Genomic DNA, 23,060 nt, shown 5'->3' on the forward strand with positions numbered 1-23,060 from the left:
TTAAAACAGAGACAGATTTCTAGATGCACAGAGATATTGCAATCCAAATGTAAGCACCAATTTTGTTTGCCCATCTTGTCTATACATTCTGCCATGGCAGTCAGTTCTGTTGAAAACAGAAAATATTCAAAATTATCACAGCCCTGTGATTTTTTCATGGACAGATACAGAACAAGCTTTCAGCAAATTAGAATAATTCAAAGGGGAAGGAAAGTGGAGAGAGTAGTATTTCAAAGTGTTCCTTTATATAAAAAAAGTCTTATATTTTTCATAGCTGGTTCTGTAGCAGTGAAATATGAGCATAACAGAATAAGACTTTCATCAGCCACTGTAAATCCACCAGCATTTGAAAAGTAAGGGCCAGTGAACATTCCAGATATGGGCCTTTTAGCAACAGTTTCTGCTAATGGATCTGCTGTGTATTCTGAATTTTCAAGTTAAACTGCACTACTAAATGACAAAAAAATAGACTGGTCAACATCTTTTGATGCTCTTGTGACTATCTGCAGTTGTGAATGGGATGGTAAGAAAATTTGGAATTTGAGACAAATGATGATTTTTACATCCTAATTTGTAGTATACACATCAACTGACAAACGTCATACATTAAGATTATTACCTTCATTTAAAAAAAAACCTGATTTCTGGCCTCAAGATACATCAGGGTCAGGTCCCCCTTCTGTCAATTTCCCCAGCACCACCAGCAATCAGCTTCACAAGTCCCAGAGCAGTTTCACTGAAACAAGGTTCACCAGGTGTTTCCCAGTGCTGCCCAACTCCCAGATCAACTCTGGGCCAAGTCTGAAATTGTGATATCTATGTCACCTCTGGGAGTCAGCAGACAGCTTCCTGGTGATGTCCAGAGCTTCATCAGACCCAATGTGACAGGGCTGCACAGAAGTCAGAAAAGGAACAAATGATTTTTACATACTTTTTTTTAAAATGAGAGATTACAAAACTATAACTCCACCTAGGATCTCTTTACCCTTTAACCTCAATCAAGATTAAAACCTGCTCTAGGATTGAAAATTCTTCACTCCAAGATTGAGTAAAATACAGTTTTTACAGCCATGAGCCAATTCAGGCAGATATAGGAAGACTATGCAACGTGTACCAAAAACAAGAATCTCCTCAAGTCGCAGATAAAATGATGCCATTCCAGACAGCAAAATTGCACTGTTTGGGAGCAACTGCCTAAACAAACCCTGTAGCGCACTATGAAACTATGGTTAGTGTTTAAAGGCTCCTCTCACCGCCCATAATTATTTTACAGCATATCTGTAAATAATTAAAAGAGAAAAGGCCAACATATGAATAAATAAATGAAAATGAAAACGTGCAAATCTCCATGATTAGCTTAATAAAAGAATATTTACACAATTTAAGTGTGCAAAAATTAATATTTAAAACTGGATACAATTAAAGGGATAATAAAAGCCGTATGATTATGTGAAAAAAAGCAACCACAAGGAACAAGGGGTAGGTTATGAAATTTACAGCCAATTAGATGCTCACATGGAATAAAAATGCAAGGCCCAATTCAGATTAATCTTAAGTTCTTCACTTGCCAAATGAAAAAATTATAATTTAATGTACAATTTAGTTGGCACAGTCAATTATATTGGTGTGGCTCCATCTCTGCTAAGTGATACAAAAGGTTAAATACAATAAACAGTTACAGGCTACTATATGGAGAATGAATCCCTAGGTTCTTGATGAGTCTTCATTAAGTTTAGCATTCCACACAAACACATTGAATTAGGAAAGTAATGAGTAGCTGAGTGGCACCAGAGTGAAGGATTTGGGTTTTCCTCATTTGGACTGAGCCAGGGAATTACAGCAGCTCATTTCAGACTCCTTTGAAGTTGAAAGATAACTGGAATAGAAAGATCTATGATCAAAAATTGATAATTCCAATTTTAAAAGGCATTGGCAGAAATTACCAGCGAAAAGTTGTTACAGTACTTAAAATTGAACTTGGACAAGACAGTTTTGTGGATCAAAGCACTTCTGTAGTTGAGCCCTGGAAACTCCAGATCATTTATCCTTCCCCTTCCTCCCTCCCTCCCTCCGAGAAAGCTTTCCAGAAAGTGGCTTCTGGAAACATCTGGAATACTGGTATTTTGTAATTAATTTCAACGGTTAGGGCTATTCAATAGGAAGGTCCATTTGAAATTCTTCATATTAAAACACATTAAAATAGTGTCCATGTTCACTAATTCCCTATTTTGGCAAAGACTTATTCAACCTGCAGAGCAAAGGTAATTTCATTACCTGTGTTCATCTGTAGTATTTTTCACATAATCTGCAATTTACAGTTTGAAGTAATATATATCCTAACATGCCAGCTCTATTGCAACATGTATACAGTATACACAGACTTCATTTTGTGCATATGCATTTTTCATTTCTGAGCAGTCCAGCTCCCCACTGGTTTCTTTTCACTGGCTCAGCTATGGATGTTGGTGGTTGTTGAGTTGAGAATTCGTGATCGACACTCAAATTTGGAAGCTTTTGAAAGTTCTCGCTGGAAAAAGGAAAAGGAAAACAGAGGTGTGAGGTTGATAGATTAACAAAATATACTCAAAAGGACATATCATCTCACAGGCTAATTTCTAAGATATGCCACTCAGCAAGCAAATTTTCAAAAAGACAGCCAAACCTCTCTCATTATTCCAGCAGACACTTCAGCATTTCAGTAGGGAGGCATTCAGCTAGAACTGATGTCATGCATTAGAGAAGTTAAAAAAGCTGGCAAAATGAGAATACAAGGTGTGTGATACCAATACTTTTTGACCAGAAAAGCAGCAAATGTGATGGCCCAAAAAACACACAGTAGTATGTCTTATTAGATACAAATTTGTTTGCAGTGTAGGTCAGATTCTAAGTGTTCTCGGATGCTCTAGCATCACAGTTACAAGCATTAAGGTGCTTTGTTCAAATATTTTAAAAATTAAACTTCCAAAATCGCAAATGCCTAAACTGAAGCAATTACCCGAGAAAAGTTGGGGAACAATACTAATATTGCAGTACATTAAAGTACAGTGGGAGCCATCAGATTGAAGTGAAAAGTTAGATATATTGGAACACCAAGAGGCGAATGACAAACGTAGGATAATTTGTAACAAAGGAATGCCTGTACAGAGCTGAAAACCTTAATGATGCCAGTAGGGAAGAGATTTAGTGACAATAACCTTTTACACTTCACAAGAAGAAACAGGATTACAATATGGTAAAATCTGCTCAATTACTGATAAAAAAAAATGTGAACCCAATGTTGCAAACTTCACATTTAACTAAAATTCGATTGTGGGGAACAAAAGGGATTTCAATTATAATTCTAGTACAACCTTCACTTCCTTTACCCACTAATCCTGTTCCTTTTGTCTCTTCTGAAATGAAGTAGACATACAGGATCAGACTGCTCTGGAGGGGTAAAAGGGGCAGATTCACTAGAATGATGTCAGGGGTTAAATTGAGGACAAGTTGCCAAAACTTAAGCTCGTATTTTTGAGGTTAGAAGGTTGAGAGCTGATCTTGTCGAGGTGCTTAAAACAACTGAAGGTTTTGACAGCAAAAATACAAAGGAGCTCTGGTAGAGTAATTTAGAACAAGGGAGCATAAATCTAAAATTACAGCAATGTTTTTCAGGAATGAAATCAGGAAGCATTTTTCCACATGAAAGCATAATGGAAATCTGGAATTCTCTGGAAGACAGGCAAGTGAAATTGAGATTTAATCATAGTTGATCGAATTAAATGATGGAACAGGGTTGAGGGGCTGAACGATCTAATGCTCCTAATATTAAAGAGCGGGAACCTGGGCTGATTTTCCCCTCCCTAACCCAGGGACATTGCCACCAATATAGCACTCCTACAATCACACCCTGACTGAGATCAGCTGACTCAAATATTTCTGCATTAATGTATGCATTAGTGACTCATTGCCTCTACCAACTGAAGCATTCAAATGACATAAGAACCTAAGAAGTGGCTAGGTGCTTCAGCAATATTTTAAGCAATAGTCCTTTAGCTCTCCAATCATATCTTGTAGCTCAAATTATTTGCCATATTGGATTCACATTGTATTAGTCGAAAGGCAAAAATTCAGTTGTGGAGCAAAGCTGGAAAAACAGTAGAGAAAGTGCAGTCTTTGCAGGTGCACACTTTACCCAAACGCTACAAGCAAAGAATCCAGACTGACCATTAAAGCAGTACCATCTACCAATCCTTGGGAGCAGTGTTTCCTGAGAATAGAGTATTACAGCCATACCAAAACTACCTTGGAATTTGAATTGCTGATTTAATTGAATGAAAGCTAAACAAAATTCTTGCTGACTTGGTACATGCTCAGTGCACAGAATGAAAAAAGAAAAGAGATGTCAGGCAGGCAAAATGAAGCTGAAAACAAAGCCATGAAAAGGATTAGTTAGTGTGCAGCTATAATTTCCCACACACTACATTACCAAACTGTTGGGGTGAAGAGCAGCACAAAGAAACACTGAATAGAAGCAAAGCAGAGGGAAAAGTGACTCTTAACCACCTCCTTGTCTCCAGTCAGAGCACGAGTCAAGAGTTCAGCTACCTGCCATCAAGAATCAGCCTGGTTCATTACATGAAGTTCAGGTGGCATGTGAAACAGAATATTGCCATCAAGCGAAAACAAACCCATGTGTGCAGATAGGAAAAATGCAGCATCTACATAGTATTCCAGGTGATCCTTTCCCAAAAACAGCACGAGTTCAAATTTGAAGGGGATTTGTAAAGATATACAATATCTGATACATGCAGCACACAAAATTTGCACATAATTGTACACTGATTGTGCGTGTCCATTTTCACTTCTATCAATGTTGTACAACAGTTAGCATTTTATGATCTATAAAAAGGTCAAAATATTTTATCATTCCATTATAGGAAGCACATGTCTGAGGACCCAAAAACAAAAAGGGGCAAGGTACTGGGTAATTACTCCAGTAGTCTTAAAAGCATTAGTGTAAAGGTAGCCATAGGGTAAGGATACTAAATTGGTAACAGCAAAGTAACTAAGCAGATACAGAGCCAAACACTACAAATAAAACAGCATTCATGCAAACATGCCATACACAATCAGCAAACACAAAAAAAAATAAAATGGCAGCACACAGTCAGGAACTATGAACTCTAACCCAATACTCAACTGCCCTAGTAGGGAATATAGTAAACGTAGGAAGAGAGATCTGAAAATTAAAGGGCAATAGAAAAAACACACTTCCAATTGCCTGCCCATTTCCAAGTACAAAGTTTTTCAATGCAGCATCTGAACTAGCTGTTAGAGAAGTAATTGTACACAGAATGCTTTGTGCGTTAGTCTCAGTGTATTAATACTTCTAGTTGCAAAAAAAGAGAAGTGTTTCAGGTTGGAGTCTGATGCTCAGCTCATGAAGAATTATGTGAACCCATGTTTGATAAACTTTTCTAATCACAGTGGACATGTATCAGAGCACTTTGAAACTACAACTATGAGAACAGGACTGTGTAGTTAATGGTTTTAAGGCTCTAGTTCTCACTAGATTGAGTTTGGAAATCCTCGATGGTGGATTACCATACCGACCTGCAAAGTGCTGCTGTATATTTGTGCAGGCTCCTACAGTGGAGCTGAATCCATCTACAAACACAGAATAAAAGAAGTTATCAGGATTCCAACAGTAACTGGTAATGGAAAGAGGGAGTATTTACTGCTTTTAGAGGAGACTGCAAAACTCCTAATGCCCAAAAGGTCCCACAACTCAACAAACCAAGATCTCGCAAGTTTTACGCTACCATTTGCAACCATTCAACACCATCAAAATAAATCTACTAAAAAATAATAGGTTTCCGAAAAACTATATATAGACTGATTTACTATGTTAGCAAACTGTTGAGCAGGGGTTTATGCCAAGTGATAGCAGTAAATGTGCATAGAAATAATCCAACATTTAGCCTGCACTGCATAACACTACTGAAACAAGAGGCAGAGCTGAAGTTCTGGAAAATTGACGAGTAACACCAAAACTGCGGCCAAATGGACGAAGAGAAAATGCATTTCCATTACTCCCAGAACATGCTACAAACACAATATGCATCATAGACTGGATGATAATCCAGATCATTCCCACCTCCAAACTGATCAGCTGATAGCTGTGAAAACTCTTGTGTGATAATGATTTGAAGTAAATATGCAAAAGAAACTATTCTACTGGGCAGTCCTTTACTCACTTTCACCTTTTTAATCAGCAAGAAGGAAAAACTTTATTCTACTTCCCAAACCTATCCCATGACCTCCAACAACAACTGTGTGCTGCCACAGCGATTGGTAGATGACCGCAAAAAAGGAAATTACCGCAAACTCAGAATAAGTGGTGGCAACTGAATTTATGCTGAGATTATGCTGTGGGGTGGAGATGGTGGACGCACCACTCATTGCTGTTGCATTTAGGTGAGAAATATTTTCTTTGTTCCTTTCAATCAGGCCAAGGCGTGGGGGCTTTGTAGCTGAGTATCCTGGTGTGCGCACAGATTGTCCTGCCTAAAAAGAGCAGGAAGGAGAGAATTAGATTGGAATACTGAAGGCAACAGCATTAATATCACAGTTACTAGTATTATCACTAATAAAACAACTGTTTTTGTATTTGATCCCCCCCATCCCACCATGTTCATCTAAACTATCACCAAGTAGTACAATTACAATCATCCTTCAAACTTGAGTTACTTCAGCAAAGACTATTTTTAACTAATGGAACATTGGGTGAAATGTTGATGGGAGCAATTAGAGGTTGTGGATACTTTTACATAAAGATTGCTCAATATCAAAAAATAAGGACTTAAGTGTGAACCACCAACAGCAAATTGCTAGTGCACATAAAATAAGCCATGCAATACAATCCATGAAAAAGTGACATAACTTCACTTAAAGGCAGACAAGAGCTATACTTCAGTGAAACATTGCACTAGTCAATTGTTTAACTTGGTATCAAAAAAATCTTGAGTAAGGCTGCAAGATTCCATGCAAACTATGCCTTTGTTCTGTAAATGCCATAACTAAACTTGGAAGACAATTTTAAACAACTGTCAAGAATGCATTAAAAACATTTTAAATAACAAAAAGTATTAATTCTAGGCTCAGGTTGCCTCACAATTCTACCAGAAGGCTTCAAAATAAATTGGCAGTAGTATTCTTCCGATGGCTCAGCTGGGATGCTATAGCTGTGTGTCGAGTTAACCAAACAGTTGGGGTGTTACAATCTGAAAGTAGGTTAAGGACACAATCAGACTTGACTGTGGCTCTCACCAATCAGCCAGCACTCTGAGCAGCCTTACATGGGGAAGGTCATTTAGGCTATATGCTGAAGGGTTGCACCTATATCCCAGCAATAATCAGCACAGAGAGATAGTGAGAAAATTGGGACCAGAGTGAATATGGTCAGGAGCTTCTAGCAAAGACTAAGTGAAAAAAACAAGTTAGTATTTCAAAAATTATATCACTTCAGAGTCTTAAATACAATGTAGAGATTAGCAGTGAGTACAAACATCAAAATAGCTTCTATAATTGATGTCAATTATTTTTAAAATTCAAAATATATTTTAATAATTGGAGATATTGAATCCCTTAATTATGATTTTAGCCATAAACAGACACCTGGCTGCATACTTGCCTAGAAAACAAAATAAAGCATGCAGACTGGTGACTGACCTTGCGTCCAGACAGCGGGGGTCGTGAGATGGGTGAGTAACAAATGCTACCGCCAATGGCAGAGCGAAAGGTGCTGTTTGGGGTGGCACTGGCGATTGATGTACCATTTAGCTAAGACAAAGCCAGAAAAAGGAGGAAATATTAATAATATTAATGCAAGGTTCTGTGGGGCAAAAAGGGTGACAGCACATCAAGCGCAAACTAGGTTTTAGTGGAAACATTGAATTCACATTTAAAAACACATCCAAAGCTTAGAATTGCAGCTCAGCATAAGAAATACAGAATAGCAAATGGTGCTCCATGCTATGCAACTTCTCAACGAACACACAGGAACGCCTAATTTTCAATTGCTACAATGTGAAACATAAATAACATGAATCTTAACTATTGACGACGGAATATTTTGGAGTTATGCAATTTAGAACAAGTGATTTGCTCAAACCTCATGAGGTGGGTTCAATCAGAATTTGGATCTCTTGATATTACTGACCCAATAAACAGATATGTCAAGTCAGATAGATAAAAACACAGAATTTTTACCAGCAGTCATTAACATGTAGCCCATTCCAAAGCTGTCAATGACTATCATCAACAGGTTTGTGGGAATAAGTAATTTCCAAAACTGAAAATAACTTACATTTATTACTCAATGTGTGCACACCCAGTGTATGGGCAAAAAATTCCAGACAACAGCAGTTTTTGAATACTCTTACCTTTCGTGATTTCCCTGGGGTATTTAGTGCATTAATCCTTCGTTTGCCTGGAGTTTTGGGGGCACTGCCATACAGCATTTCTTCCTCAATCAGCTTGCTCTTTTTCAGTTGCTGCAGAGCAGACAATATCCTGTTAGCTTCCAATTACATACCTGCTGTCATTGCATGGGGACTTTATACAATATCTGAACATCTTTGACAGGTATGAATGACTAAGAGGAGTGAATGAGAGTCTGCTTCTTAAACAACCAGTGCTGAGAGAACAGATTATTTTACCTTTGCAAGCTGGGTGTTCCATAGGAGATAAAAAGCCTCTTAGGCATTCTTATAAAGAGCTATTGAAACTCTCAAGGGAAGCTTGAATAAATCCAATGAATTCATGCAAGACAACATTCGTTGTTAGCTTTTAAAAATATAGGTCTAGTGGCACAATACATTTGCATATTGATAATTTTGTTGTCAGCATCTTTGTAGATTTACAATCCCAATTAGATTCTTTTGCAGAGGGGAGGGAACTGTTCCTTTGCAACCCTTCCCAAAAGTTAACTAAGTAACAACATTGGCAGAGATCCAATGATAAATTGAACAATCCATATCACATAACAGTATAACCCTGAACAAGTTAAATTAAAGCTTGATCTCACCCGCTCTTGTTTCTCTCGCTCTTTTTCCAATTTATGCAGCTCCCATTGTTCTGTCACATAATCCATGAAATTTTGTCCATTAACCTGAAACTGAGCATGATGCTCCTGCTCCCAAGCATCAATCTGAACTTTCAACTCTTCCTCCAGCTAAAATACACAGCAATTTGTTTGTTAATTTCTTTTCAGCAAGTGTAAAGTTCCTTTCACAGATTTAACTATGAAATATTGCCCTGCTTCTCCAGATACTGTTATTTAGCTTGGGATTCAACTTTAGAGTGAGGTAATCTACCTTACATCCAAGCCAGGCAAACTGAAATATTTTAATGGCAAAAGATACAAACCCTGGAGCAGTAAAACTGATTGGAGTAACTAGGTACACAAATCACAAAGCTAGTGCGCAGGTATAAAAACACTAATGAAATGCTGGTTTCTATGATGAGGGTTGGAAGACAAAGAGAACTACTTTAGTTGCAGAAATCCTTAGTCAGACTTCACCTGGAGCATTGTATTTTGTTCCTGGCACTGCAATGTGAAGTATACATTATCCTTAGAGGGGCTACATCATAGATTTACCAAAACACTGGAGCTAAAATGATTAAATTATGGAACTCAGGTGCATAAACTTCTATCGTATTCTCTTGAGTTTAGATGGTTGAGGATGATCTAATGGAGACATTTCAAATGATAAATGGACGCGATATAGGGTAGGGACAGAAAAGCTATTTCTTCTACATACCAGATTAAGGAGGCACCAATGACAAAAAGTAGAGCTAGGGCAGTCAGGATTGAAATCAGCAAACACAAAAGGGCAGTGGAAATATGCAACTCTTCCAAAAGGTTGCAGATGTGGAATCAAATGAAAATTTCAAGACAAATAGATAGATTTTTATTTGCTAAAGGATATGCCACGGTAGGAGATGTGCAAAGTCAGGTGAAAGGAAAAACCATAATCTAATCAAGGAGCTGAATGCTCCTGTTTCTACACTTGCTATCTCAGGCTTTTAAAACCAGAGGTTAGCAGGAAACAATGTGTCAAAATACAGACTTCAATTACTATTCTATTAAACCAAAATGAGTCTCATTCAGCAGATATCCTAATTTGAGGAATTTTGAATGAGCATTTCAAACCACTTCACCCACTCTGCTTAAATAAATCGTGCAGTCAGCTGATTCTACTGGAATCATTGGAAACCGGTATAAAAGTGTGTCACTCTAGTACTATTATTGGCATAGCTTTCATAGGAGATTCAAAACAAAGACATTGTGTTACATACTTTAGGCAGCATTTTGTAAAGCTTTGTTCTCTGCTTCTCTTCTTTTAATAGATTGCCCCCTCGGTTGGTGAAGCGGTTTGGGTCCACTGCTTTCTTCTGCAAGGACGACAGTTAAAAATATTTTTACTTTTGGTGTCTCCTTCAACCTGGTTAAACGAGCTGCTCAACTCAAAGTGGTAGCCATGGGTTTAAGCTATTAGCCTCTAATCTTGTTGCTTGATCAAGAACTCCATCAGTGGTAGGGGATTGAGTAACAGTAGTATTCACAGTACAATCTGCTGAAATCACATTGGCCTTTAGTAACAGAATCCAAATGCGACTGTACATAAGTTTTGGCTTCTCACCTCAAAACTCAGATAAAGCTTCCAATTTTCTTCCCACTTCCAGACACCCTCAAACAGCTGTTGGTGTGCTTGGTAATACTGCTTTAGTCGATTGAGCTCCAGGTTATGCAGCTGCAATAAGTCCTCTGTGTAGTCCTCTAAAGAGGGTGAGAAATGTGTTTTAATCAGCATGTAGGTCAAATTCAGTGCTTATATTACACCCATCTAAATTAATTTTCAACAAAAATGTGGAATTTCAAGTTCCAATTTGAAGAGATTTAAAATATACATGAGCCCAATTACAGTTTGCAATTTCTGTGATTTGAAAAAGGTTTATCCACTCGATTTTCAACATAGAAAAAGATTGTTTATGAATTTGCTTAACATGCAGATAAGCTCCTAAATCTAGAAGAGGATACTGACATTCCTCCAACTTGATATCATACATATTTCCTGTCATTTTTGCCCATTCCTTTCTTTCAATCCCTTATTTTGGTTACCCATTCCCATTGCCTAATGCCTACAATGAAATATGCACACAAATTAGATAACTCCTTTAGATTTCCCTTCCCTCCACACTCCCCTAAAGCTGGGAGACATTGCAGTTTCAGGTAAACTCTGCCCTACTCTAATTTGAAGCAGACTGGCAATTGAATGGAATGGGAGTCAAATTCACCATCCTTGCATTGCATTGTCATATTAGCAGACAATCCTCCACCATTCCCCCCACTTTACTTGCTAATATTTTGAGACATGCATTTCAGTCAACGTTCCAGTTGGAAGTGGGTGTGAAAATGTACAGATCCTAACACAGACCACTGTCCTAACTGCCAACTGTGGTAAAGTTCATGGAAACTAACCAAGAAGCAGTTGTTAAATATTTCAATCATATAGTTATTTGGTTGTACAGAATTTGAGTATTGCTGAAAAAAGACATTTTGTTGAAGCTTTTCAGCTTGCACTCATCTGGTATTCTTGTGATTTTCCTATGTCAGGGGAAGCAACAACTTTATACTGTATGAGAAGAGAGTGCTGATTGGTTGGCAAGTGGACACTGATTGGTAGAGGCATTGCCATGGAGAGTGCACCAGTTAATGGTGACTGACAGTTAACTGCCAGCATTATTTGAAATTTTAAACCAGCCAGCTTGACTTTGATTGGTCAAGGCATCCAGTCAGAAAGATGCTCTGCCTATCACGCCAATGGGTAATGGGGTATATGAATTTCAGTGCCAATGCAATGCTAGGTATGTAGGCCATACATCCAAAAGATTGGCAGATCTGATCAAACAGCATGTCCCTTCCACTGTTCGCAATGGCAACGTACAGGCTGTACTCAACCAGTCCATGCTTGCAAAACTCAGTGTCCAACATTAGATGCAATTCTGCAATTGGACATTTGCTAAATAATCCTCAGTGTGCTAAAAATTACACTGACAACCTGTTCAAGATGTCAGTCGGACTCGCAGTGTGACACATTTGCATGTACTGGAGGCTACATATGTTAATACACAGGGCCCAGTTCTTTGTAGACAGAAAGAACATGTACACACATTGCACCCATTTCAGCTAAACAAAATAAAATACAACGTTGTTGCTTCCCCTGACATTGGTATTCTTGCGATTATCCTGATGAGTGCAAGACAAAAAGCTTTGACAAAATGTCTGAAATATTGCTGAAAACAATCATAATAGCCTGACTAGAGTACGGCTGAATTATTCAGTAAGTGATGTGGAATCTGAATTACCTAATTGTAGGCCCCTAATAAGTTCTCCAATTATTGCGTTTGCAACAAACCTCAAGTTCATCTATCCTCCAGTCAGTTGGCTGCAACTACCTCTTTCTCTCCCCCACCACCTATCCAAAAAACTTACAAATTGAACAAATAAAACAGGAGCAATATACAGAGAAAGTAAAACAACCTAACTTATGCAGTTAGCGAATGTTGCAGCATCCATCTCCAATCAGTAGAAATGTTATTATCTACACAGCTCATGGAAATACCAAACAGAAAAGAAAGTACAGTATTCAACAAACATCGGGCCCATGCCCTACCATAATATTAAAATAATTAAATGCCCATGTTACTTGGAATGAAATGAAAATTTAAACAAACCATCATGGTATGGAGCAAATGCTTGCCGCTGTGCAGAACTAAAGAAACATTTCTCCCAGTACGTTGTCATCTCTTGTCTGATTGCTTCAATCACATTTTTCATGTTCTGCTGTTTCAGTACCTCTAGACGCTCCAACTCTGTCTGCAGCTGGACCACAAAATGCATTGCTTGTATCTGATTCAATTCAACAATGTGGAATCTAAAGATTCCTGATGTTTTAATCATTGGATAGAAGCAGTTATTTAGGTTACTTATTTAGATCAATTTTCTTGAGCAAATCTACTTAAATCTATGAGGACAGGGTGCTAAATTGAAAAATATGTGGTGTTATCAAATAATATTAGTAGCTGGCTGCCGTAATCAAATGAAAGTAATCACATAGCTAAGGTCTTAGGAGTTTTTTTAATATACATTACAGGGGGAAAGAGGAAGAAAGAAAGTGGGGGTATGCAAGTTGGAGAGGAGGGATGTCTGAGCTCCCAGTCCTGATCACTGTTCAGTGGACCCAGCAGGAAAGTGACAGTAGATATGGATAAGGTTCATCAACGCGAGCAGCACAGCATATAAAAGATTTGAAAGCTGCAAGGATTTGAGATTTCACTCTGCAAATCACAGAATCACAGTGCAGAAGAGGCCCTTCGAGTCTGCACCAACACGTGGGAAACACCCGACCTACCTGCCTAATCCCATTTACCAGCATTTGGCCCATAGCCTTGAATGTTATGACGTGCCAAGTGCTCATCCAGGTACTTTTTAAAGGATGTGAGGCAACCCGCCTCCACCACCCTCCCAGGAAGTATATTCCAGACCGTCACCACCCTCTGGGTAAAAAAGCTTTTCTTCACATCCCAAATGTCAACATGCAAGTGCTTAATATATTTGAAATTTATTTTCAATGGTGTTTAATGCTTTTAATAGAAATGGCAAAACTTCACTAAAATTGTTAAGGATCCACATGCTAACCAGCCAGATTTGGTTGTAGCAAGGCACCTAATGGTATCCGCTATTAGTTAGATTTGCTTCTGGACCCATTAGCTTAAAACAAAGCTGCTGAAAGTGCAGTGAAGAAAAGAGAGCAAGAAACAGGGCACCTCCTTAATCAGTGAGATATAAGGAATAGGAAACACTATAAACAGAAAGGACCAAAGATGGTGAATTCAATGTCAAATCAATTACAGAAAGAAATAGGAGACTAAGATTGGATAAAGAAAGAGAAAGGAAAATAATTTTTAATTCAACTTTTCTAAAATCTCTCTAAAGGCTTCAAAATTTGAAGGAATGAGACTCCACACTTATAATAGTTCAGTGCCAGAGGTTGATGTGATTAATTATTTCCAATTAAAAGGGTGCTAGCTACTAATTACTAGATATATTATGAACTAATTATTAGCTATAAATCTCTTGACAAGATTAGTTCATATCTGCTGCACAGATACAGAAACTTCACAATATTCATGGTAATAGTAAGGCAGACAGCAAAATGCCATTTCTGTGAATTGGCACAACTTGGAGAGCAACTTTTAAACATTAACATTTAACTGCATATTTGATCCTTGCCCGAAGTTGCCATAGCAGTTAAACATGGATAACAGAGGGCAATTTGCCTCAACATTATTTTGACAAATTTTAGCTCAATGTTCAGCAAAATTACAACAGCTAACTAAGCACACATGGAAACACAGTTACTTACTGCCTGCATTGTCTTAGCTCTGGAACCAATCATGTGTACAGAAAAAGCATCACGTTCTTCATGGGAAATCTGCAGCCAGTCCCACAGGTTAATTATTTGATCTCTCAACTCTGAGCACTTGGTCTCATTCTCAGCTCTCTTCATCTCCAACTAGAGAAATATGCATCACAATTAGTTATAGGCACATTCCTATAATCAGACACAAGGACATAACAGTTCATTCATAATGCAATGTACAATAAAAGCCCTTAGTTACAACAGAGAACATACAGGTAACAATATTTCCACAACATTCAATGTTTTATTTGCATCACTACCAAAAAGCAGAATGCAAACTTTTTCTTGAGTTGTAAAAGCGCTTTTGAATTGTGTCAACTAAGTGCCTATTAATACTGAATTAGGGAATGTTTTGTTTTGAGAGCCCAGTTAAAAAATGGGTTAAGATTACCCCAGGTTCAGTTCATGTAACACACTTTCAATCAGCAACAGAAAACACTGATTTAAATCAGAGTTGGATTCAAATCCAAATCCTGAAGCCCAGTAGGATAAATGTAATCCATGCACTGCCTCAGACAAATATGGTCAATAGCAGTGACACCCACATCCCATTAATGAATATTTTATAAATCCTATTTCCAGGTTTCTAAAGGGTTGTATATTCTTAACATATTACTCAAATTCTAGAAACAAGCTTGAATGCTTTCCAGGCTACAAAGTTACCAAGTGAGGCAAGTTGATAGGTTAGGAAGTGGAAATGAATCACTCAATTTGCAGATAAAGATCAGCCATGATTATATTGAAATGGCGGATCAGGTCAATGGGCTGTATGGTCTACTCCTGCTCCTATTTCTTATATTATTTCAAGCAGCTTGCACTCATTAAATGATTGCTGGTTTACATCAGCAATCTTAAACTTTGATAACTGCAGTTTTAGATTGAATTTCCTTGAAATGGGCTAATAGTTCCTGCTTAGCAGAATGTAAAAAGATGTTACGTGAAGATTTGCTTTGACAGGAAAGTTTATTAACTTGAAGTAATAGATAAATGAAACAGCAACTAATGAACTGACTAGTTCCATAAATAAAGTGATAGTGTTACGGAATAGTTATGAGACACAAGGTAGCATGCATCATTTTTACCTCCAAGGGCTTCAGCCTGAACAAATACAGCATAAATCTCTCCAAATTTAAAATGAATATACTGTACAAACATATCAGGTTAAAGCAAATGTTCAGGAAAAGTCAGACAATCACAGCTTGCAACAAGTATATTGAATTCACAAAATGGGAATCAAGCTGAGTGCAAGACAAACTGCTTCATTTCACTACCGCATTCATCCTTAGTTTGCCTTGTCCAAATTTTGCCAACAAAGAAGTTGACAATCATATTTAATATTTTTATGTATATCTGTCATCCAGCTTCATCTGCCTGGTTAGGTGACCATAAAGATCCAATAACACAATTCAAAAAGGAGGAAGAAATCCACCTAGTGTCGAGGTCCACATTTATTCCAAATAAACACGCCCAAAAACAAATTGCTGATTTATCTCACTGCTACTTATGGGACTATATTTTTCAACAGTTCAAAAGCAGTTCATTAACTAAAGCAATTTGATATGCTCTGAGGATATGAATGGTTTTACATAGGACGTAGTTCCATCACAATTTCATTTACACACCTGTTGAAGAAGCGCTTTCAGACCGACAATGTTCGCATTGGACAGACAGAAAGCATCCTCATCCTCACACACAATATCTCTCTCAAAGCTGGTATCTGGAAGTTGATCAAGTTCTTCCATACAAAGGATGATTTTTTTCTTTGTTTCAACAAAGTCTGCCCTTCTGCGCTCCTGAAAACAAAACAGATCTATTAGGGAACTTAACAGTTCAGGATTTCACATCTTCAGTACATGAACATCACACAAGTTTAATTTATAGTGTAGGCTGATAATGATTTGTATCATAGGTTAAATTGTACAGCATTTACTTATTTTATGCTTATGTCATGGTGAGAAATAGGAGGCATGTATCATAGGAACAGAGTTAGGCCATTCAGCCCCTTGAGCCTGTTCTACCTCAACCTAATTTAGATCACACCTGATCTCTACCTCAACCTAATTTAATCACTTTTACCCAGCAAAGCAACATCCTGCCGGTGGGGTGGTGTCAATATTATTGACCAGAAGCTTAACTGGACTAGCCATATAAATACTGTGGCTACAAGAGCAGCCTCTGCGGTCAATGGCTGGGAATTCTGCACAGAGTAACTCATCTCCAACACATCAAAGCCTGTCTACCATCTATGAGGCACAAGTCAGGAGCGTGATGGAATTCTCCCCACTTGCCTGGTTAAGTGCAGCTCCCACAACTCTCAAGCCCGACAACATCCAGGACACAGCAGCCCATCTACCAAGTTAAAATATTCACTCCCTCCACCACCGATGCATTGTGTCAACAGTGTGCACCATATACCAGATGCGCAGCAGCAACTCACCAAGCCCAGGACCTCTACCATCTAGAGAAACAAGGGCAGCAGAGGCATGGGAACACCACCAACTGCAAGTTCCCGTCCAAGCCACACTCTATCCTGACTAGGAACTATAGCACCGTTCTTTCACCATCAAAATCCCAGAACTCCTTTCATAACAGCACTGTAGATGTATCTATGCCAGATAGACTGCAGCAGTTCAAGGATGAAGCTCACCACCACCTTCTAAAGGGAAATTATGGATGAGCAACAAATGTTTGCCTTGCCAGCAATACTTTCAACCCATGAAAGAGTAAAAAAAGATTTTTGCTGGGTAAAAATGAATCAACCTTGAAAAGGTTCAATTGATCTGGAATCCACAGCCTTTTACGGGAGGCAAATGACTCAGATCACAGCAGCATCACCTCACTTACAGTAAAACCAGTAGGAATTGATAGGACATTTCAAAATTAGCACACTTGGTGAATTGGTTGAATGCAATTTTACAAAAGTTGGTACATTTGCAGTTAACTCTTCATCAAGATCTTAAATTTCTCTTTACCTTCTCCACATTAAGTGAAGCAATATGCTCACGAAACGCATCAAGCTGTTCAAGACTAGGCACAGTGTCGGCATCAATGGGGTAAGCTGCTGTACAGAGTATGTCACAAAGCTCTTCATCTTGTTCTTTAAGGCACTTTAATTTCAGCATCCTCTCTTTCTTCTGCTTCAAGAGGACCTCTAATCGTGTTCGCAGATCTTTCTCCAATTGCAGCATTGTGCAGTCATCATCTTCTGGCTGCCACAGATACAAGTTTAAACTGTTAATAAGAGTGAGTGGGGTGGGGAACAAAAGTCTTTTTCCTCCTTTCCCCAACCTCCTATTCAAAAACAGGTGATTTGCGAAGACATTTTCTCTTACCATACAAACAGCCAAGTTGAGTTCCTGACATATAGCATGCAGTTCCTTCTGGCACATATCGATGCTCTTTTTCAGCCGTTGCCTCAGACTTTCTTCCTCTGCAATCATCATATCCAACAAGCCCTATGTGGAAATGGAGGGTAATAAATACTGGGCAGGTTTCAGATTTGGGAATCAGCTACATTTGGATTTTAGGTGAATTCATAATTTGCTTTATTAAAACAAAGCCACAGGCTGTGGGCATTGGAGATGAGTGCTCACATGTTCCAATTTGCCCACATTCTAATTCACCACAAATACAATAATGGCCCAATTAATTTTGACAGGGTTGCTTTGTTTAAAGTTGCACCCCAATGTATTAAAGAAAGACAAAGAGACCCAGTCAGCCAGTCTGGGGAGCAAGTTAAACTTGCCCTCACTTGTCACCCCACCAGCCTTCGCATTCAAAGGATCATCCTCCGCCATTTCCGCCAACTCCAGCATGATGCCGCCACCAAACACATCTTCCCTTCACCCCTTCTGGCGGCATTCCGCAGGGATCGTTCCTTCCGAGACACCCTGGTGTCTCTATCACCCCCTACACCTCAACCCCCTCCCGTTGCACCTTCCCACGCAACCGCAGAAGGTGCAACACCTGCCCCTTTACTTCCCCCCTCCTCACCGTCCAAGGGCCCAAACACTCCTTTCAAGTGAAGCAGAACTTCACTTGCATTTCCCTCAATTTAGTCTACTACATTCGCTGCTCTCAATGCGGTCTCCTCTACATTGGAGAGACCAAACGCAGACTGGGTGACCGCTTTGTGGAACACCTTCGGTCTGTCCGCAAGCATGACCCAGACCTCCCTGTCGCTTGCCATTTCAACACACCACCCTGCTCTCATGCCCATATGTCCGTCCTTGGCCTGCTGCAATGTTCCAGTGAAGCTCAACGCAAACTGGAGGAACAGCACCTCATCTTCCGACTAGGCACTTTACAGCCTGCCGGACTTAACATTGAGTTCAACAACTTCAGATCATGAATTCTCTCCTCCATCCCCACCCCCTTTCTGATGCCCCTTTTTCCAATAATTTATATTTTTTAAATATATTTTTCTTTACCCACCTATTTCCATTATTTTTAAATGTATTTCCATCCATTGTTTCATCTCCACCTTTTAGCCTATTTCGATCCCTTCCCCCACCCCACCCCAGTAGGGCTATCTGTACCTTGCTCGTCCTGCTTTCTACCCTTAATGTCATCATTAGCATATACCTTAGCTAATATCACCACCGTCAACACCCTTTTGTCCTTTTGTCTATGACATCTTCGGCAATCTCTTCTTTGCCTGCCTCCACCTATCACTGGCCCTCTATTCAGCTCTACCTGTCCCATCCCCCTCTACCAGCTTATATTTCACCACATTTCTATATTTCCTCAGTTCTGATGAAGAGTCATACGGACTCAAAACGTTAACTGTATTCCTCTCTGCAGATGCTGTCAGACCTGCTGAGTTTTTCCAGGTATTTTTGTTTTTGTTTCAGATTTCCAGCATCCGCAGTATTTTGCCTTTATCTTAATGAATAAATCACCCTTCTCAAGCTCAGAATCTATCAAGTTCAGGAAGTTGACCAGGAAATGTTAAACAAAGTATAACACATGTGAAAATTGAGGAGAAATCTGTAGTTAAATCAAGGGGATATTTGATAGCACCTGTGATTCTGCAAATTTACTTGCTGTTGTCAAATTAAGTGGCATAAGGATTCAGTGTAATTTTTATTTGGTCCATCCATTCCCATTTACTTTCAATCTGCCTTTGGAAAGGGGCATTAGCCAGCTTAGATCACAAGGGAATCTTTTTGCTATTGTGTAAATTGATATTGGACAGTAAAAACTCTGAAACAAGAGAGTAACAAAGCAAGACCCTAAACTTGTAACAAAACCACAATAGCTTAGGTTTGAATAGTTGATGAAAGTTTCTCATGCTGAATCTTATGACATTTCACTAAAGTGAAAGTAGTTAATTCTGAAAACAATTTTTGCTACTTGCCTTGATATGCTTTTTAACAACTTCAGTTCTTTGCAATCGTTGATCTTCTGGAATCCCTATCTCTTCCCAGATATTCCGCAGATGGGAAAGTGCTCCATTGAGACAGGTCACTGACTCTGTGGCCAGTGCATCACTGCAAAGAAAGGGTGATATTTTTTTATTTCTGTGGTGACAGCAAAATATCAGTATAAATCTACACAAAGGTGCCAAAAGCATATGAAGACTTTCAATTTCACCTGCATCTCAATCGAAAACAGAAAATCCAATCTAATAAAGAGCCTCATCAGAAAACTAAATACTCTTAGAACAGAACCGAAGTATACATCACATTGTTAAATATTATTCAGTGCAGGATTTAAGATCAAAAAGCAAATGCTTTGTTGTTGACAGATCAGACTCCACTATATTTCACTGACACCATTTTTAATGAGCGAAACCTACAAGGTCAGAGAGAGAGGACTAACTGCATACAATATTTATTCATAATAAAAATTACTGAAATAATGAAAGGCCAAAATTGTCAAATAAACCTAACCAGGACCAAGAGTTCACTCTGAATGGTAGAAAAATCATTCTTTTTGGCAAGATTAATGCAAAGAGTAAAAATGACTCATTTTGCTAATGCATTTTTAAAATTTTAGCCATTCAAATGTGGAGAAAGGATATCGGAACTGCACAAAGTTACAGAGATGGTGAGGGGCAAAACCAAGAAAAGATTTCAACACAAAGGTTAAAATTTTATGTTGAAGGTGTTGGAATATTGAAGCGATCGGCAAGCAGGATTTGGTGCAGGATAGGATACAGGCTGCAAAATGTTGAATCTGAAGTTTACAGAGGGTGGAAGATGGGAAGCTGGTCAGAAGATCATTTGAGTAGTTGAGTCTGGAGGTTTGAAAGACCTGGATGAGTCACAGCTGAGGCAGATGTTAAGGTTAAGAGCAGGGAAAGACCTGGATGAGTCACAGCTGGGGCAGATGTTAAGGTTAAGAGCAGGGACAGAGGTGGGTGCTGTTTTCAAGGTGGAAGTGCTGATCTTTGCGAGACAATTTAGCATCAAAGTTCAGCACAGGAATGGGTTGTGAGGTTGTGAACTGTGTTTCTATCCAAGACAATGGCCAGGGAGCAGAATAGAATTAGTGCCAAATATCCATAGTCTGTGGTGGGGACCAAAGACCACTGCTTTGGTCTTCCAAAGAACTGACAGGAATAAATTACAGCTCACTGACAGCACAGAAGCAGCAAAGATTTAGAGATAGAGCTGGGTATTGTTGACATTCATATTTGAATTTGACCCCATGTCATCATGATATTGTCAAATGAGGGCAGTGGGGCATGTAGATGAGAAGACCACCCCCACCCCCCGACCCCACAACAAAAGCCAGGGAGAATCCAGCATAATGGCGGGGGGCAGGAAGAGAAGCTATCACTAGGAGTATTCTGGCTTCGGTTCTATAGTGTGGATCCAAGTGAGGGAGGTCCCGCTGAGGTATTGAAGAAGAATGACATGGTCAGCTGTACTAGAGATTAAAGGGATTGAGGAAGAAAAATGCAGCTTGGTCACAGAGGATATTATTTGTGACGTTGATCAGTTTGGTCCTGTGTTGTGGCAAGGATAGAAACCTGCCTTGAGAGGTTCAAGCAGAATTGCAAGACAGATGGGCACATATTTAGGAGCTGAGAAAGCTGCAAAGCCTCGAGAGGAAAATAAATCTGGGACAGAGTGTCAGTTCTTTCCCCCCCCCACCCCCTAAGAGGGTGGTGGTGATGGTCTTTTGACACGGAGGGAGACTTTATCCAAGGAATGGGAACTGTTTATAATGTCAGGTAGCCCAGGGCCTGGGAAAGGAAGCTAGATGATCTGTTATCTAGTGGGAATGAGGTCAAGGGAGCAGGCGATGGGTCTCATAACGGGCTGATTTCAGAGAGGGTGTGAGGGAGGGGAATAGGAGAGAAAGTGCAGAACCCGGGTTAAGACAAGGTTTTGCCTGTTGAATAGAGGCATTAAATAACCCCGTGAAAAATGTCATCCACATTTTAGCATAAACTCTTGATGGCCCTGCTGAAAAAACCCAAAACAAGCATGACTGATGCATCGAATTCACTGCACAATCTCCTCTAGGAATAGGAATAGGTGAATCTTTTGGGATATCAACCATGGTTACTCAGTGGTAACAGGTCACTAAGAATTCACAGGTGCATATGAAAGTATTTTCTATTATTTATACCCGGGCCTGGGATTAGGAGACTCGATGATGACCCATTTGACAACAATGTCAGTCTGAGTGAACCCCCCCACCCTACCCTACCCTCTCTCCAGCCCCCCTCACACTCACACTCTCTCTCTCTCTCACACTCTCTCTCCCACACACTCACACTCTCTCCCACACACATTCTCTCTCCCACACACACTCTCTCTCCCACACACACTCTCACTCCCTCACACTCTCACTCTCTCTCCCTCACACCTGCCAACAGCTGCTGAGGGAGGGAGGCCGGGCCGGGCCGAGCCGGGCTGAGACATCAGGTCCCTGGGGTTTATTTGACGGTTGTGGGGGTGGCGGGGTGTTTACTGGGTGTTGCCCCGGGTGCCGGGTTGACTGAACTCTCCGAGCGGCCAAGGCAGCCCCTGTTTCAGGTGCAGCCGGTTTAGGGCCTGGGGCCCCCACCCTGAGGAAGGTCTAATTGGTGAAATTATCACCAGAGCCGGAAACTCCTCAAACCCAACACCTTCCATTGGAATCACTCAGCAAACGGTCACTGCTCACCCGCCGTGCCCACAGCGCGGGGGGGGGGGGGGTTTCGGTGCCGTTCCCCACCCCCCCCCCCCCCCCCCCCCGCCGTGCCCACAGCGCGGGGGGGGGGTTTCGGTGCCGTTTCCCCGGGTGTATCTCACTCACCTTTTCCTCACCATCCCGCAGCGCTGCCGAATCCGCTCCCTCCCTCTCCCGGTGTCGGTCACGGTGCTGTCTCCCCCGGTCCCGGTGTTGTCTCCCCCGGTCCCGGTGTTGTCTCTCTCGGTGTCTCCCCCGGTGTCGGTCCCGGTATTGTCTCTCCCGGTCCGATGCTGTCTCTCTCGGTGTCAGTCCCGGTGCTGTCTCCCCCGGTCCGGTGTATGTGACTCTCTCTCTCCCCCCCCGGTGCCGGTGTATGTGACTCTCTCTCTCTCTCTCTCT

The 23,060-nt window shown here is 40.1% G+C and overlaps 1 protein-coding gene across 2 annotated transcripts; it reads right to left on the reverse strand.

Annotated features, from left to right (window-relative positions):
- Window positions 1-1,553: 1,553 nt before the first annotated feature.
- Window positions 1,554-23,060, reverse strand: prc1b (protein regulator of cytokinesis 1b). 2 transcript variants are annotated; one of them, XM_078532338.1, is made up of 15 exons: window positions 22,785-23,060; window positions 19,888-20,020; window positions 17,861-17,983; window positions 17,501-17,737; window positions 16,151-16,321; window positions 14,472-14,621; window positions 12,781-12,928; window positions 10,686-10,822; window positions 10,342-10,437; window positions 9,068-9,214; window positions 8,424-8,534; window positions 7,711-7,821; window positions 6,435-6,546; window positions 5,589-5,646; window positions 2,261-2,527 (listed from the first exon to the last, which is right to left on the reverse strand). In XM_078532338.1, exons 1-15 carry the CDS (start codon window positions 22,796-22,798, stop codon window positions 2,383-2,385), a joined length of 1,893 nt encoding a protein of 630 aa, XP_078388464.1. In that variant the 5' UTR covers window positions 22,799-23,060; the 3' UTR covers window positions 2,261-2,382. The 2 variants fall into 2 exon arrangements, with proteins under 2 accessions (XP_078388463.1, XP_078388464.1); XM_078532337.1 differs by lacking the exon at window positions 5,589-5,646 and having other exon boundaries at window positions 1,554-2,527; window positions 6,361-6,546.

This window comes from Cetorhinus maximus, chromosome 30 (genome assembly GCF_964194155.1).
Source record: "Cetorhinus maximus chromosome 30, sCetMax3.hap1.1, whole genome shotgun sequence".
NCBI lineage: Eukaryota > Metazoa > Chordata > Chondrichthyes > Lamniformes > Cetorhinidae > Cetorhinus > Cetorhinus maximus.

Coding starts and splice junctions, on each gene's coding strand:
- prc1b (XM_078532338.1), bottom strand. Junction 10,438..10,685: donor AGCTTTATCTGAGTTTTGAG/GTGAGAAGCCAA, acceptor TCGTCCTTGCAG/AAGAAAGCAGTGGACCCAAA. Junction 6,547..7,710: donor CCCCGCTGTCTGGACGCAAG/GTCAGTCACCAG, acceptor TGCTCTTTTTAG/GCAGGACAATCTGTGCGCAC.